The 17,776-nt window shown below is 38.5% G+C and overlaps 1 protein-coding gene across 1 annotated transcript in view; it reads left to right on the top strand.

The window, feature by feature from the left end:
* Positions 1-17,776, top strand: part of LOC150094028 (DNA repair protein XRCC1-like) — a 191,547-nt gene that overhangs the window by 148,545 nt on the left and 25,226 nt on the right. Inside the window, exon 12 of the mRNA XM_090413044.1 lies at positions 6,887-7,075. Coding sequence (XP_090269170.1) covers positions 6,887-7,075 — 189 coding nt within the window. The remainder of the gene's footprint in view (positions 1-6,886; positions 7,076-17,776) is intronic.

Below are 17,776 nucleotides of genomic sequence, written 5' to 3'. Positions count from 1 at the left end.
ACTAATCTGTTCAAATGATCAAGCCCTAACCACTGAACTAAATCCCATCCTTGACACTTTCTCAGCCAATGGCTACCCCTCCAAAAGAATCCAAAAAATACTTAAACCAGTTATCCACAACCCCCCCCCCATTCACAAAAAAGATTACTCTAAATCCGTCACCATTTCTTGCATCTGAGGCACCTCGGAAAAAATCAACAAAATCCTAAAAAAAACATGACTTGACCACTTGTTACAGACCATATAGAAAATTGGCATCCTTTATCCGCTCTACTAAAGACCAACCACTTCCCACACCTACCTGGTGTATACCAGGTCCCTTGCAGCTGTAAATTGTCCTACTTTGGCCAAACAGGCAAGATAGCAAATATCAGAATCTTAGAAAGCAGGATTACATCCGATTTCACCAGTACAGCCTACTCTGCTCTTGCAGACCACGCTGTGGATACTCGCCACAGAATAAGGTGGAAGAAAGCCACAGTAACACACCGCAGCAAGTTCAAATATGAAAGACTATTCATGGAATCAGCATCAGCCCTTAGGAACATGCCAAACCTCAACAAATTTGGATGCATGAGACTGCTCCAAATTTGGGAAACATTTATCAGAAGAACTTCAGCCCAAAGGCCAAGAACTACCGATATAGCCCACCAGGGGCACCATCAACTTTAGGAAAACGGTATCTTCCTTGCTTCGTTTCTCATTTTGCTGTTATGTAGTACTTGCGTGCACTTCTCTTTGTATTAAGTTCCCAAGAAGATGGCAACATGACGTTGCCGAAATATCAGAAAGTATATATTAAAGTTTATTTAATTTATATTTCTAGTGTTCGCTGTCAATTCTTTAATTATTAGTTATCATGTTTAACCAGCGTATAAGCCTCTCTACAAGCATTACGATCATCCACAGAGATTCCTTCACACGCTAGGCCTGCCATTACGGCAAACTGAAGCTGAAGTTATCCAGACAACTGAACTGTCTGGCATTCCTAAAACGCTGCCGGGATAATCAAGTCATCCCTAATTGTGTAAAATTTAAACACCGCTTCTTTTCACAGAAAGCTCTCCATATTTACAACAAGGCGTGCCAGGCTTTACTTCGGGAACGAATTACCGCTACACGCAGTTCCCTAGCCGACATAAACAGAGCTATTTTAGCGCTAGAAAATGAGCTTTTAAATACGCTTAATCACGAGCTTTGGCTAGTTCTACATGACGTCTCATGTACGGCAGCAAATAAAGAATTTGAAGAATACGGAGTCGACATATCAAGTTTGATAAATTAATAAAGAACTCGGCGTCCAAACCTAAACTACAAACCAACACTGTAGTTAACCTTTCTTCAGTTATCTTGAAACCTGAAGCACTCAATGCTTTGTCACGTGGTCACAACTTCAGCATTGCTCCTAGGAAATTACCGGCCGAGGAATTAATGATCCAGATTGAACGCGGGATTTGCCACCTTCCAAACCACATCGCCAACGATATTAGATTGGATGTAGCCTGTGTTCTCACAAAAGCAAAACCACCAAAAACCAACATATCCATTAATGAATACAAGTCACTACAAGAATTGAAGAAAAACAAAGAAATAGTTATCACCAAAGCGGATAAGGGGAACGCCACTGTGGTACTCATTCATAATGACTACACAGGTAAGCTTAAGACTTTACTATTAGATCGAGCTACTTACCTCCCTGTTGAATACAATCCCACCAACTCAAAAATTAGAAAACTCCATAGGCTCCTTAAGAAGGTTACTTCTTGGCCTGTGGAGATTACCAACACATTAAAACTATATAACTTTTGACCACTCCCGCATATATGGGCTCCCAAAAATACATAAAGAAAATGTGCCATTACGTCCTATATTGGATGGCATTGATTCCCCCACTTATAAACTAGCTAAGCATTTAGCTAAAGCACTTTCACACTATACTGGCAACACACCATCACACATTCAAAGCCAGTATAGAAAACCTTACACTCCAACATAATGACATAATGGTCAGTTTGATGTCTCCTCCTTATTCACGAATGTTCCCCTCAAAGAAACCTGAGAGCTAATCCAAGCTAAATTTCCTCCCGATATCTCAGCCCTATTTCAGTTCACAATATTTCAGAACTCAGGCTATTTCGTTTGGCAGGAAAAATTCTACAGGTTCACCACTTTCCCCACCCTTGGCCAACTTCTTTATGGAGACTTTTGAAGAGAAAGCCTTAAACTCAGCCCCACAAAAACCTACCATATGGCTTTGTTACGTTGATGATGCATTCGCTATTTGGCCACATGGCCCGGATTCACTCCTCTCCTTCCTAACACACTTAAACAACCAACACCCTGGAATCAAGTTCACCCTGGAAAAAGAGAAAAACAATAGCCTCCCCTTCCTAAACACACTAGTCACCCGCCAACCTGATGGAACCTTGGTTTTCTCAGTTTATAGAAAACCCACCCATATAGGCAGATACATTCACCAACAATCCCATCACCCCCCCCCACCTCACAACAATATGGAGTTAAGACATTATTCAACAGGGCAAAACTAATCTGTTCAAATGATCAAGCCCTAACCACTGAACTAAATCACATCCCTGACACTTTCTCAGCCAATGGCTACCCCCCCCCCCCCCAAAGAATCCAAAAAATACTTAAACCAGTTATCCACAACCCACCTGCTGATTCTGTTTCATGTTTTATGTCATAGTTTTTTTTTTGTATGTTTACTCTACTTATCATTATAAATGCCTGTTTTGTCAATTAACACTGATTTGGTCATAATGAAATATGATCAGTAAGAGAATACGACATGCATGTATCATTTTAATTTTAGAGAGCACTCATTTGTAACATGACATAATCAGTTAATCACGTCATGGCAACCTAAAATGGATATGTAGTGGACAGCAGTAATTGGCTTATTTCTTACCCAGTGATGGACTATGCAGACTGTGATGGTTAATAATGGATATTAAAACTTAGAAAGTTGAGAAAGAAGTATTTATTTTCTCAAAATATTTCATTATATTGATTCTAACTTTTAAGTGATTTTTCATTGTTTCTGAGTTGCCACTATGTCATGTGGCATCACTAGCCCTTTTCTTCTTCTTCTGTCCTCAGTTTATTGGTTGGTAGATAGCATGGGCTGCTGATGTTGTTCTGTTTTGTACTATTAGTTTGACTGTTTGGTAACTTTGTTCATTTTTGATGTCACTCATGTATTGGGTTCTTGGTCTCCCTTTACTAGTGGTAGAGGGATTGAGCGAATGATGGTCTTCCCTCCATCATTCTCTCAATCAAATTTGTAATCCAGTCTAAGTGTCTTAATAGTTGTCCTATGATGTTGTTTTTCCTTTTTACAATACCCCCCCCCCCCTGTTCTTCCTTTTCACAACACATCCTCTAACTATATCATCTTCTGTCAACTGCGTTTTGCTGATACTGATAGTTTTGGGCCAAGTTGAGCTAACCAGTGCAAAATCCCCCCCCCCTCCATATTTCTGATACTTCTAGCATTCATGTATATACATTTCAACATCCGCTTTGGACCACATTTACCTTTGCGTAATGTTATTATCAACCCACTTAGATTCAAAACCTGCAAAACTGTATCTAGTCATTCATGATGTTTATGCTACCCACTCACAGTCATGGGTAGCATAAACATGATATTATAAAAATTTGAGTTAACAGAGCTGTCAATCTCTGACTTCCATCTTAACCATATTCATCACACTTTTATATCAAATGGCTGAAGTTTTAACATAATTAACAAATACTGGTTTCTCTCTCTCTGTCTCTCTTCCCTCTCAAATACTGATTACAATAATAGTATCATCATTCCATATATCTGTGGCACATCAGAAAAAAATAGCAAACTTTATAAAGAAATTTAAACTTTGCACTGCATCTTTCTCATATCTTGTTGCCTACCCTTATCTCTTCTCCCCCTAAAGACAAGTTCCCCCCACTCTTAGGCCTTTATGTGTGTGTGTGTAAAGTTCCTTGTATTTGCAAATTGTACACCTGGACTAAGAGTGCCTCCAATGAAGTTGCTTTTTAGGGGAAACAGGTAAACAGCTGCCATCTTGATATGGAGATAAGGATCTGCTTTCACCATCATGAAGAACATGAGAATTACATTTACCAATATAATTATGGTTGGGTAGGTCTAGCAGACTGTGTCTTGAACCTCCTGCACAAGATCAAATGAAAAAGACTAACTCTCTTCTTTGCACAATAATAAATTAGTTTAATCCTTTATCCAAGTGTAAGCAAACAAAGTTTGCACCTGAAGTATCTTCAGGACTGAGGCAACTCGTAAAGGTGGACCAAGCTCTCATCACTCCTTGTCTCAGTATCTCCCATAATGCAAAGCACATCTCCTTGCAGACATGTATAATGCTATGCATTAAGGAAAGGGCCACTACTCAGACCAGTTTCGACCTTTATTGAGGTCTCATCAGTGGGAGTCAGACCCAGAAGTGGTGATACTAAGGCAGAAGCAATGAAGAGGTCATATTTACCTATATGAGTTGCCAAAAGGTGTACCACCTTATTATTAAATTGCTCTGGATTTAGAGAAAGTTGTTGGAAGTTTTTTCCCACTTAGTTAGACTATGGTTGGTCTGGGTAGTGCCCCTTCCCTTAATGCATATAGCATTATACATGTCCCCAAGGTGATGTGCTTTGCGGTGATGAGAGCTTGGTCCACCTTTACCACGAGTTGCTTCAGACCTGAAGATACTTCAGGCACAAACTTTGTTTGCTCACACTTGGATAAAGGATTAAACTAAATTTATTATAGCCTAACCAAGTGGAAAATAAACTTCCAACATCTTTCTCTGAATCCAGAGTAATTTAATAATAAGGTGGAACACCTTTTGGCAACTCGTATAGGTAAATATGACCTCTCCATTGCTTCTGTCTTAGTATCACCACTTCTGGGTCTGGCTCCCACTGATGAGACCTCAATAAAGGTCGAAACTGGTCTGGGTAGTGGCCCTTCCCTTAATGCATAGCATTATACATGTCCGAAAGGAGATGTGCTTTGCATTATGGGAGATACTGAGACAAGGAGTGATGAGAACTTGGTCCACCTTTACTACGAGTTGCCTCAGTCCTGAAGATACTTCAGGCGCAAACTTTATTTGCTTGCACTTGGATAAAGGATTAAACTAAATTTATTATAGCCTAACCAAGTGGAAAATAAACTTCCAATCTTCTTTGCCACAGAGGAGAGACTTAAAAAAAAATCAGCAGTGGACTTAAAAAAATTATCAGCCCAGTCTCAATAAATATGGTAAGGTATAACTCTCAAGGATATGGGGAAACAAATTCTTAGTATCTTCCACACAACAATCTATGATGCCCACTAGTTGTCCATAGAGGGCACCCATAGAAGAAAGAAATTTTTAGCCAGATAAGATATAGAAGGGGGAAAAAAAGGAAATTATAAGTTGTTTTTTTTACAAGTAATATTGGAGTAAACATATGCACAAATGTTGCCTTGAAAAAAAAAAAATCAGTGTGTGTATAATTGGGAAAAGTTAAAAGATTCGAAAGTGCGTGTGTATTTGGGGAAACGAGATGGGTAATGACTGAAGAAGCTGTAGGTTGAGTTGTTGTCAAGAAAAGGTGTGTGTTTTTTTGGAACATTGGAGATGAAAATGGATCACTGAGTTTTGGACTAAAGATGACATATTTGGGAAGTGGATCTGGAAGGTTTTTTTGATGATTGCCTTTGATGTTTTTTGGATATAATTTATTTTTCTTTGCTAGATTGACGCTTATAGTTGTTGTTTTAAGGTAAGTTGAAATTAGGAGTGATATGGAATATATAATAAGGTATTCTTTACTATGCTCTGCACATTTCACCCATCCCTACAAATTGTGACATTTTATACAGCATTTCCCACGTCACTATTCTGACTTCCTTCAGGACATTCTTACGAAAATAGTGGCTGCAAGATTATTTGCTGTTGACCTTAGAAGCCACTTAAAACATTATCATTTGGTTCTGTAGATCATGCTGTCCAGTTTGCGAAAAAAAAAGTTTTAAAGCTTTACCCTCAGTAAAAAGAAATGTTAGATCTCTCCATTACTGTTTGATGCTCTGCTGAAAAATCACTCGTATTGCATGCTAAAGAAATGGAGTAAAAAGTAAACCTTGAGTTCACTCTGCAGTTGAAATGTATTTTAGCCTCCAATTAGCCAAGTTATGATATTATATAGGTACTGAAACTGGTATTACCATTTCATAAGTACAACAGAGACTCGGGGCTCTCCTCTTGGCAGTGTTGGGTGCTGCTTCAAACTCTGCCTTACACTGATCTGCACCTGTTTGTTTTCTTGCACTCCAATGATTTAATACTTGCTGGCTCGGGAATACATCCAGGCTCTAACAGACTCACCATTGCAAACAGAGAAATTGGTTGATGCTGTTGCAGATTTCACCAAAGTGTCGATCATGTATTCAGATTCTGGTAGTCCAAACATTAGCATTAGTTCTTACAGCATTTACCAAATTTAACTTTTGGTTGTTTCAAAAACAATCTCTTCGGTCTTTAAGGTGCCTTTCCCATTTGAGTTATTTTAGGTTTGCCCATACTCACCGATAAGAACTATTATTGAGATGTTACCTCAGGTGCTGTTGACCTAGTTATTGATTGATTAGTAAAGAGTAAGTGCACTATGTATCATATTAGCATGTTTCTTTCATCAGTAATGCATAATTATTTCTTTCATTTTTGGTATTTAGTCAAAAAAAAAACTTATTTTTGTAGTTATACATAATGTAGATTCCTCTCACTGATGTGCAGGCATTTTTTGTATTTGATTTAAATATTTGCTTTATACTTGACATATTTGTTGATGCTTTGTTTAGAGCATCAAGAATAAATGAAGTTCAGCAAACAAAGGAAAATAACAAACTTAAAAAAGAAACAGAGCATAATGAAAATACAGATTTACCAGAATTACCAAACTATTTTAAAGGGAAGATATTTTTTCTTTATGGAACATTTTCATCTTCAGAGAGACATATGTTGAATAGATATATAATTGCTTTTGGTGGGTAAGTATAACTATGCATTTTATACTTTCTGAAATTGTAATTTTATAATTCAATTCTTGGCTTTAAACATGTAAAACTTCTTTATATTCCATTCTTCATGAAAGACTGAAAATGAAAGTAAACAAAAGAGAAATCTGATCTTGTCTTCACCCTACTGGAGGATAGTATAGAGATTAGTATGTAAGATGTAGGCTGTTAATGCAGTTGAAGCTTGGAAAGTTTGAGCACTTTAAGGTTTCATAAATCAAGCCCACAAACTTGCCTCTTTTCTTCTTTTTAAATATTTTGTCCCTATTTCTTTGATATATAGGGTGTTTCAACACAGACAGTTAAAAATTGATGTGATTGCCTCCAGTAATTCTGCTTACATCCTGTGTGTAATCTGTTTCCTGCCATATGCAACAGAGCATATCTGGCATAACTTCAGCAGTGGTGGCAGTAGTTCTGGAACGCAGCTTATCCAAATTGGCTGGTAGTGATGGTACAAACACTTGATTTTTCTCAAAGCCCCATAAGAAAAAAATCTAGCAGTGTAAGGTTGGGGGTACGTGGTGGCCGTGCTACAGGCACCTCTCTATCAATCCATCTGCCTGGGAAAAACGGGTGTCGAGGTATGACTTTACGTCTGTCAGGTAATGAAGAGGTGCTCCGTCTTGCTGGAAATGTAAATGTCTTTTGTGGTCATCGTCATCTAATTGTGGCATTAGGTTCCCGAGTAGCATGTCCAGATACACACCACCAGTAATGGTAGGATCCGAAAATAAAAAGTAAGGGTCCATACTCTTTCTTCTTGCTTATGATACAAAAAACGTTAGCCTTTGGGGTGCCCCGAACATGTTCTACGATGGCCTGTGGATTTTTGCTTCTCCAAATCTGCAGTTGTGTTTACTTGCCCACTTATGTGAAAAGCGCACTTGTCACTGAAAATGATCATGTCCAAAAAGTCCTCATTTTGTTCTATCCTACTGATAATTTCTGCATAGAAATCCTGGCATATCTTCTTATCGTCTTTCTTCAAATGTTGTATGAGGGTGAATTTGTAGGGCCTTAAATATAGACACTGTTGTAAAACACACCACACAGTCACATGTGGAATTCCAATTTGATGAGATGCCTATCTGGTTGATTTTCCAGGGCTTCTTTGGAAACTTTCCCAAACTTCTTCCCCAATAGCAGCACACAGCCTTCCCATTGACCTTGGATTACCCACAGAACAGCCTGTTTCCACAAAATATCCTGGAGGCTATTAAAAAAGCTTAGAAATAGAGTAAAGATTACTGTAAAAGGAATCAGATGATAAAGGTGACATGAAAACTGAAGATATATTTTAGATATCTGGAGTAATTACTTCGAAGACATTATGAAAAATAATGGAAACGACTACCTGTTAGAGTAAAACTTCAGTTTAATATAAACCAAAATAAACACTCAACGTTTCAACCTTCACATTAAGGTCATCATCTGGAGTATACACATATATACAAAGAAACAAGCTGCACTACAATCTACATGGCATGCTGAAGTTACTGACCAACCGTTACAACTATTGGCCTGACCTCTGATGAAAAAAAAACCCTTACTACATCAAAGCTAGAGTCCTATTATTGTTATCTATTACATTACAAACTTAAATTGAGCTGGAGAGCACCATGTTTACAAAAAAAGGACAAAATTAATAAATAATAAATAAAAAAAGAGAATTACTTATATATAAATTACAACTAACTGGTATGAATAATGGCCAATAAAAGCTGAAAAATTGCTTAGAGTCCTAAAGTCAGGGTTTGCTGGAAACTAGGTGGGCTGAATGCGTGCCATCCAAATTTTTGGGATTTTTATGCCACCATTATTGTTAAGATTAAGGTTAAAAAAAAAAACTCAGCTAACGCCTTTTTATTCCCGTATACGGGAGTACGCGAGGCCATTTAGCCCTATCTAACTTTTGGAGATTGAGTGGGCAGTTCAATCTCCACTGATACCAATGAGAGATAGATGGCCCAAGGCTATCTATCACTAATTAAGTGGTACGCAGTGAAGAGAGACGGCTCAAATGTGCCGCCATCTCGTGGTCCCTAACCCTAACACAATATATTTAATGTCTGAAATAATGTGAGTTCGACGGTCGATTTTCTTGAGTTTACGGGACGAAAAACACGAGTTTCCGGGAGGAAAAACCCCTTGCCCGTGCCAGAGATCGACTAACTCGGGAACCGGTCGAAAAAAGGCTTAGAAAAATTTCCTCTAGTCGCCGACTTGACTCGAAACCAAGTCTTCCTTCGTGCGGCCAAGCGCCATGGTGTGAAAACGCCACAACCACTGAGCTACACAAGCTCCACAACCACTGAGCTACACAAGATTAAGGTTATTTATCAAAATTTCACAGGCTTCTTTAAATTTCCGTTCATACCAGGTTTTTGTATGATGTAATGAACAAGTACTTTTCCACTCAATTTGGTGCAGGGTGTTAAGAGCGTGATCTGAGAGGCCTGCTTCACCAAACATTTTGAATTTAATGTGTGTTTGTGCTCTTTTTTACGGATAGGGATTGTATATCCTGTTTCCCCAATGAAGTAATTATTTTCTTTTCCATGAAGGAAAAGAAAATAATTACTTAGGAGAAAAAGGCCTAATTTTGATTCTCGTTATGATGAGAAGAATCTTTATATGGTTTTTTTTCAATTGATGATGAATTATCCAATCTCATGCAGAGGTAGCAGGGTTTTTTCTCACAGAAACTCTGCTTTTTCATCCTGCTTACAGGCAATTCAGCCTTTAGGACATGCAGTTTACAGACAAAAAATACTAGTAGTAGTAGTGGTGGTGAGCAATAGATGGTGTTGGTGTAGATGATGGAAACGGAGAGTTGTAGAGTAAGTGCCTTCCCTCAATGAGTCTTTGGACTCCTTGGAGTTGTCTCGAAATAATAATAATAATGTTTTTCTTTTCGATATGAAATTTTTATGCTGCTCAAAACCAAATGATCATCTCTTTCAAATCCACTTCATATTCTTTTTTATAACGTATTATAAATTATAACACCAAACAAAACTAAATTATAAAAGTATGTTTATTAACTAGTTAATATTTTGCTCAATTTCAAAGAAGCATTTTCAGAGCAAAACAATATGTTGCAGTTTACACCTGAAAATGAGTAAGTGAAGCAATTCAAATTGTAATGGACAAAAATATCTGGAGTCCTTTCATGCTCTGGCCAGAGCACAAAAGAAGTGGAGTGCTCTTTGTAGTACTTCTACACCATCAGGTAGAAAAGGAATCAGTTAAATAAGTATATAGATAAATCTAAACTCACAAATACAAGGATAGTTTTAAAAGCAATGCTTGTCTTGTGAAATCCTAAATGTGGCACCTGGTTTCCTTAGTTTCTTACAATAAATTTTTTAAATATTTATTTTGTATAAAAGTTATAAAGTGTCTTTTATGACAGGTTTTTAATACAGAGGTAGCTGGAGGTATACAGAAGTAACAATGGCCAGTTCATGTGATACTTGCAAAGGAACTTGTTTAAATTAGTTGAAAGTTTATTTTTCACTTGGTTAGAGTATAATAAATTTAGTTTAATCCTTTATCCAAGTGTGAGCAAACAAAGTTTGCACCTAAAAGTATCTTCAGGACTGGGGTAAGGTGGTACAACACCAGGGCAACTCATTGCAAAGGTGGAGCAAGATGCCAACACTCCTGTCTCAGTATCTCAGTATAATGCAAAACACATCTCCTTGCGGATATGTCTAATGTTCTGCATTAAGGGAAGGGCCACTACCCAGACTAGTTTCAACCTTTATTAGGTAGAATGGGAGTTCATGCCTTTCATCACTGGCCTCTTTAGATTTAATAAAAGTTGTGCTGAGAGTCAGCCTGATAGTGAGAGAGGAGGAGAAAGATAGAGTAGATAGTTAAAAGAGGCCTCAGTCGATCTACTTGGCCTGACTTAAATGCCAGCACCAAGCAGATCTCCGACATTATCTCCCTCCATCCGTTCTTTTCAACTTCCCTCGGTCAGTCACCTCTTCAGATGACTGCCCGAGGAAAGTGGGGAAAAACAAATGAAAGAAGCAACACATGAAAAAGGAACTGGTAAATAACAGTAAAACGTATATATAACAATTTGTAAGACAGAACCAAAGAAATAAGAAACTATGTGAATTTCGGAATTTCAAACTGAATGATCAGAAGAGCGGGGAAAGAGCCTGGCCTGGGTGATGCAGCCCACAAGGAGCTGCACCCCCTCGATGTAGGCCTTCGCAGCCCAGGTTCTCAGGGTGCCCCCTCGTGTGTGGAAAAGACCTTTTCAAAACAAAAATTCTAATTTGAAAGAGAACAAAAAAAAGGACCTTTTTTTTTTTTTTTTTTTTTTTCTGGCAGCTGTATGCAACGAGTCAACTGACTTTTCAGCGTGTTAGGCAGGGCTTGAATCCTCCTGCTTTCTATTGTTATGGGTACTAAGGATGTGATCATATAACTTATCTCCACGGGAGTAGTTTAGCATTCCTAGGCCTCTGTACAATGCTGCTCCCACGTCATCCTTTGCATCAATAAATTCTTCGATTTGTTCTGGAGTGATTTCATCTATGTCTTCGACAAACATATCATTCCACTCTGCGCTTACCACTTTAGGCCCATTTTTCCCTGTGAGGATAAGTAGGATATCCCCGAATGTTTCTATTCCATTTCGTAAAACCTTCGCATCCTCGGAGAAGTCTTTTAGCAGATGCAGTATCGGTGCATTGGCTTTTGCATAAGGGTACTTTGTGAGTTTTGCTGTTACCTTTCCAGTTTCAACTACGCCAGGACTCCCTGGTTTTGGTTTTTTTACATTCCCTTCTTCAGGGCTGCCTGGCCTTTTTTGTGTGGTTTCTTCACTGTGAGTTTCCATTTCTACTGTTTCTTCAACTACCGTGATAGAACCTTCTTGCTGGTGGTTCTGTTTATTTTCTATGGTGGCAGTTTGGTCGTTGGCTGGCTCCTCCTGCTTTGAGTCTTTCCTGGCTGCTTCTACAGTTTTGGCTGTAGGTTTCTCTGTTACTTCAATTTGCGATGTGGCGGTATTATTCATTGTTGCTGCCCTTTCATGTGCAGCCTTCAGGGTTGGGAAGTTGTTCTGCTCCATGCCACTGATATTGTTTTCTGGTATTGGAGTGTTGGGCGTGATAGTGCCTCCCACTCTTTCGGCATGGTTTCTGTTTGGACAGGTGTCCACTTTGTGGTCCTTGTTGCCACATTTTAAGCAGGCCGACTGGCATTTCTCCAATGTATGGCCCGTTGTAAGGCAGTTGCGGCATTTCATTTTCGGGCACTGAGCCCCGAGATGCGTGAGGGCACCGCACTTAAAGCATTGTCGCTTTACGCCAGGGTAGCTAACCATTACCCTGGCCGATCCTATTTTGACGAAATTCGGAATTTCTGCCTTCATCATGACAGAAAAAGTGACTTCTCCTGACTTCCATTGAGGGAAGTCAGCGTCCGTACCAATTTTTGTATCCCGGACGGCGCCCCATTTCGAGAAGACTTTAGTGATGATGTCAGTGTCTTCTTCGAGATATTCTGTCGGGAAACGATCTATTCTTACATTTTTGGAAAGACTTCCTACCACAAAAGGATGAAAAACTTTTCCCTGGCACTCGACTCCTTTCAGTAATTTTTCTCTAGTTGCAACGCTAGTGCATACAACTTGAAACCTTCCCCCCCCCCCATAAGGGGTAAAACCGGAAATGTTGTCTGCCCCGACATAGTTAATTATAGTCAACGCAAACGTCCTCTTCTCAATATTAGCATCAATTTCGAACCCGAGGGTTCTTACCTTTGGTAAAACCGAAGACATTACTTAAAGAAAGAAAGGAAGAAGACTTTCCAAGGATAGTCTATTCCTATAAAATAGCGGAATGCCGTGTATAGGCCTAAAAAAAAAACCCCAAAAAGAACAAAGGAATCTTACCAAGGCAGGACTTCAATCGGAGCTCTCTTTTCGGTTCTCCTAAACTGTTGCTGGAATCCGCTGGAACAGGTTTGTCTCTTCAGTGGGAGCCAGGCCCAAGCTGAGATACCAGGCAGAAGCATTCGCAGGTCATCTCTACCTATAGGAGTTGCTAATTGGTGTGCCACCCTTTTTTAATAAATTACTCTGGATTTAGAGAAAGATGTTGAAAGTTTATTTTTCACTTGGTTAGAGTATAATAAATTTAGTTTAATCCTTTATCCAAGTGTGAGCAAACAAAGTTTGCGCCTGAAAGTATCTTCAGGACTGGGGTAAGGTGGTACAACACCAGGGAAACTCGTTGCAAAGGTGGAGCAAGCTACCAACACTCCTGTCTCAGTATCTCCTATAATGCAAAACACATCTCCTTGTGGATATGTCTAATGTTCTGCATTAAGGGAAGGGCCATTACCCAGACTAGTTTCGACCTTTATTGAGGAGATACTGAGACAGGAGTGTTAGTATCTTGCTCCACCTTTGCAACGAGTTGCCCTGGAGTTGTACCACCTTGCCCCAGTCCTGAAGATACTTTCAGTCGCAAACTTTGTTTGCTCACACTTGGATAAAGGATTAAACTAAATTTATTATATGTTTAAATTAGGCAGACTGCTCTCTAACAAAAGTTATGTATCCAGATATATAGTCAATTCAGCTTGCAATGTAATGACTTATAATGGCCATCCCATTCACCAAATACTGCTGCATTCAAGGCATCATTTCAAAAATACTTTTTCTCAGGCTATTGCTGCTACTGAGGGTGAGAAAACCCTCAGAGACCTTTAGAAGGAAACATATCTTGCATTGCTCAGAGAATGCAGATGCAGCATGGAGTTATGTTACAGTAGAGTGTAGGGTGTTTGGAAGAAGTTGCTGAAAATATGTTCATACATTCATAGGATTTGACAATGACAAAATGCAAAACCTTACAAAAGATTAGGGAAGAGAGTGCTGCTAGGTGAAGTTGAATGTTGACAATAAAGGTGTACAGCATTGGTGGAAGCTTTCCAAGAAGAGTTCTCGAGTGAAGGCCTAATATAGCTAGAAGCACAGAATGTTACAGAAGAACAAAAAGAAGCTGAACTCTCCCAAAAAAAAAAAAAAGTTTAAGGAAATGGATCCCAACATGGAGAGATTTAGTAAGGAAGACAGAATGATGCAAGCTGCAACTACTTGCTACTGAGAAATTCAGGCAGAAAAGAAAAGGCAAACTGTGCAGAATAAGTTAGATTCAATGTACAAATTTTTGAAGTCTATTGCCAGTGTCCCTCCCCTTCCCCCGATGATGAGCCTAAACCTCCCACAAGTTATGCCATTTAGTGAACCATCTGCAGGATGCTTTGTTGCAATTCCTGACTTTCAAGAATTTGTTATTGATGACTTGGCCTCTCCTAATGAATTGTCCAATTAATAAAGCTGCAGCTTTGAAGAATTTTCCTTGCTCTACATTACCAGCCAATTAGTTTACTTAATAGTAAGCACACAGAAGGACTGTACATTCATGTTTATTTATCAAAATACAGTACACAGTAATTTATGTTATAATTTGTATGTTGTATTATTTCACTATAAATAAATGGTAAATTTAGTTAAAAAATAAGAAAACAACAGACCTACACATTTTAGCATTCAGGTATGTTAATTGTTAACATATTGTTATGGTTCATGTAGTGATTTCTGATATATGACCTTTTCAACTTACAAGATAGTCAGAACTGAACTCGCATTGTAAGTTGAGGATTAACTGTATGAGGCCTGTTCAAAAAGTTGCAGGACATTATTTATTTACATATATATATAAATTTGAGAAGCTTATGAGCTATAGGAACATATCTCCTTTCGAAATATTCTCATCCTGTATGTTCTCCTGCAAGCATTTTTCCCAGTTTTGGAAGCATCTCTGGAACTGTTTCTAAAGGAATAGATTTGAGTTGCTTTGTTGCATTCTATTATGTCTTGCAGTATCATTAATTTATTTATTGATTTTTCCTTGCCAAGTCAAGTCACCTGCATACATAGTAAATTTGAATAATTCAAAGATATCAGGGAGAAGGGGAAGAGGAGTTAGACTTCATTAAATCAAGACTATCTGTTAGTTGTACATTAGTAAATAAGGAAGTGACATCAAAACTCAATGTTATGTCTGAATTTTTAATCCCTTAACATACAAAGATGCCCGTGACACGTCTTTTGTTTATTGCACCAAAATCGATTTTGAATTTTGGTTTCACATATAAATACAACCGAATATAGACGCTAGACAATCTTGTGCCTATTTCCTTTCAGCTGAGAAATTGGCTATTTCGTTTGCGTTTGTACAAATTCATCATTATTTTTCAAATAATGATGAATTTGATCCAGCAAATCACCCTTGCCCAAAACTTGCCCAAAAAATTGGCAGAAAAACGACCGCTTTCTGATTTTTAATTGGTACGTTAAGGGATTAAGGATGTGATTTTTTACTAGTGATTTGAAATGGACAGATTTTTTCTTTCTTTTTTTTTATAAATTTGTGATTTATAAATTAAACTTTACTAAAAAAGTTTACTAAAAGTTTATAAAGATTTTTAGTAAAGTTTATAAATTTTTATAAATTTATAAATTTTACTAACAGTGACTTAGCTGACCGTTGAGCAAGTTAAGTTAGACTGTCTATGCTATCAACTATAGGGTGTTAGGTATATTAGATTTATGAAGTGGTTTAACAAACAAATTTTATTTTGTTGATGGTTTTTTTTTTTGGGGGGGGGACAAGAAGTAACTTGTTTTAAATAAGTTATGAACTTGTTTGTTTTGAGCCATAATGGGGTTTTGATCGATGATTTGTTATGGATTGTAATCTGATCCTGCATTTTTTATTTTTATGTTGTTGTCTTATGTTTCTTTAGGTGTGGTTTGGATGTTTCACTCCTGTGTCTGTTTTAGTCTTCCACTGCATATTTTTCCCCGAAGTCTTGCTTTCTAGGCTCTCTTTGGGTATCTGTCATTTTTCCATTCTGTGTGAACATGTCAACCATCTGCATTGTGTAGTCTGGGTAATTGCTTTTAGTGGCTTTACTCCTAAACTACTACTACTACTTCCTGCAAAATCTCATTTTGGTGGTTTGCAGTTGACTGAACTGTTTTGTCCTTAATGGCCATTATTCTGTTCTGTTTCCTCTCCACCCTCTTCTCTGTGCATTGTGAGTGATACCCTTCAAAGCCCCGAAGGGTATCACTCACAATGACAAACATACATTGAGGGTACATCAGTTAAAACTGTGGTGACACAGGCTAATTGCCAGTTAGTGCACGGACCCAAACCTATCAGTAACGATTCAAGAGGCTTCTCGACCAACTAGTGCATAATCCTAATCCCACTGCCACATACTCTGCCAGACTCCCTCTTCATGCCTGAAGAGGGAGTCTGAGCAGTGGTATGTGGGAGAGGGCGGGGGGGGGGGGCACTATCGAAGCAACATCATGTCATCTTCTCTCACTGCATGTTCCCACAATATCTTTCCATCTAATTATAATCAAACTCAGGAAGACTCTCACAAACAATAACAGTGGCATTGCAACAAAAGTGAATCTCTCTCATAAACTAATCCCATCACAACAGAAAAACCATGCCAGAATCTCTTCACTCGAAACTCACTTTCACACCCACTTTAGTGGCATTAACACAAACATGATGTTCATCATCACTCGCAGTCTTCCAGACCAGACAACTTATTCCTGACAGAAACCCTGATTGCAGCTACATCTACTAATGTCCACCTCCAGTGCCTAAACAACACACTTCACAATTCTTTTCATCACAAGGGTGAAATCTGATATAGCCTGCCAGAAAATGGCTAATTTATAATCCCCTGCTTTTGACTTTCTCTGGCTTAAGGTTTCATTTGTTGCATTTATTGGTCTCAAAACACTGCTAATCACTTGGATCCCTTCACATTCCTTTTCATTAAAGTTGACCACCTACAATCCAATTATCCAAATAGTAAGGTCATCTTTATGGCAACCTCAATGTCCACAATTCTGACTGGCTTCCCTACTCCAACACCACTGACTAAGCAGGATGAGAAGCAAAAGTCTTTGTTATAAGTAATGACCTAACACAAATTGTACATTTAACCACTTGAATTCCTGATAACTCTCTTCATTCTCCAATTACTGTAGATCTCTTTTTGACCAGTTCTCCTTATTCTCTTTATACCTTAGAGGTCACCTCTCCTCTCAGCAACTCACACTATGATGTTTTGTCTCCTCTCACATAGTGTGCCCCTCCTCCAACCACTCCCAACCTTCCATTCTTTGGTGCTGCAAAGGAACCAAATGGGATGACTCCAGAATTTCTTCTACTCCTTCCCTTTGACTATTGCTTCCACTCATCTGATCCTAACACCTCCTGTGAATGAGTCACAGAAATTATTTTCATTGGCATTGAAGATCTTCATTCCCCATTCAACCCATAATCCTCATCTGCTTTCCTAGCCCTGGTCCAACCAAAAATCTATCAAATCATTTGAAGAAAAAAAATTCAGCCTACTGCATGTGGCATGCATCAAGAACTCTAGCTTCATGCTCTGCCTAGACCAAAGCATACAACATATGCACATCAGTCATCAGCAGATCCAAATTTGATTTCATAAAGGCCAATAGCAGAAAACTTGCCTCCTGTTTCAAATGGGAGCCATGCCTTCTGGTCCCATGCTAAGGGCATTGGACAGAAC

This window comes from Typopeltis vanoorti, chromosome 23, assembly GCF_054136105.1.
Source record: "Typopeltis vanoorti isolate ZY-2024b chromosome 23, IOZ_Tvanoo_1.0, whole genome shotgun sequence".
NCBI classification, from domain to species: Eukaryota; Metazoa; Arthropoda; class Arachnida; order Uropygi; family Thelyphonidae; genus Typopeltis; species Typopeltis vanoorti.
This window is presented reverse-complemented; position numbering and strand designations above follow the sequence as displayed.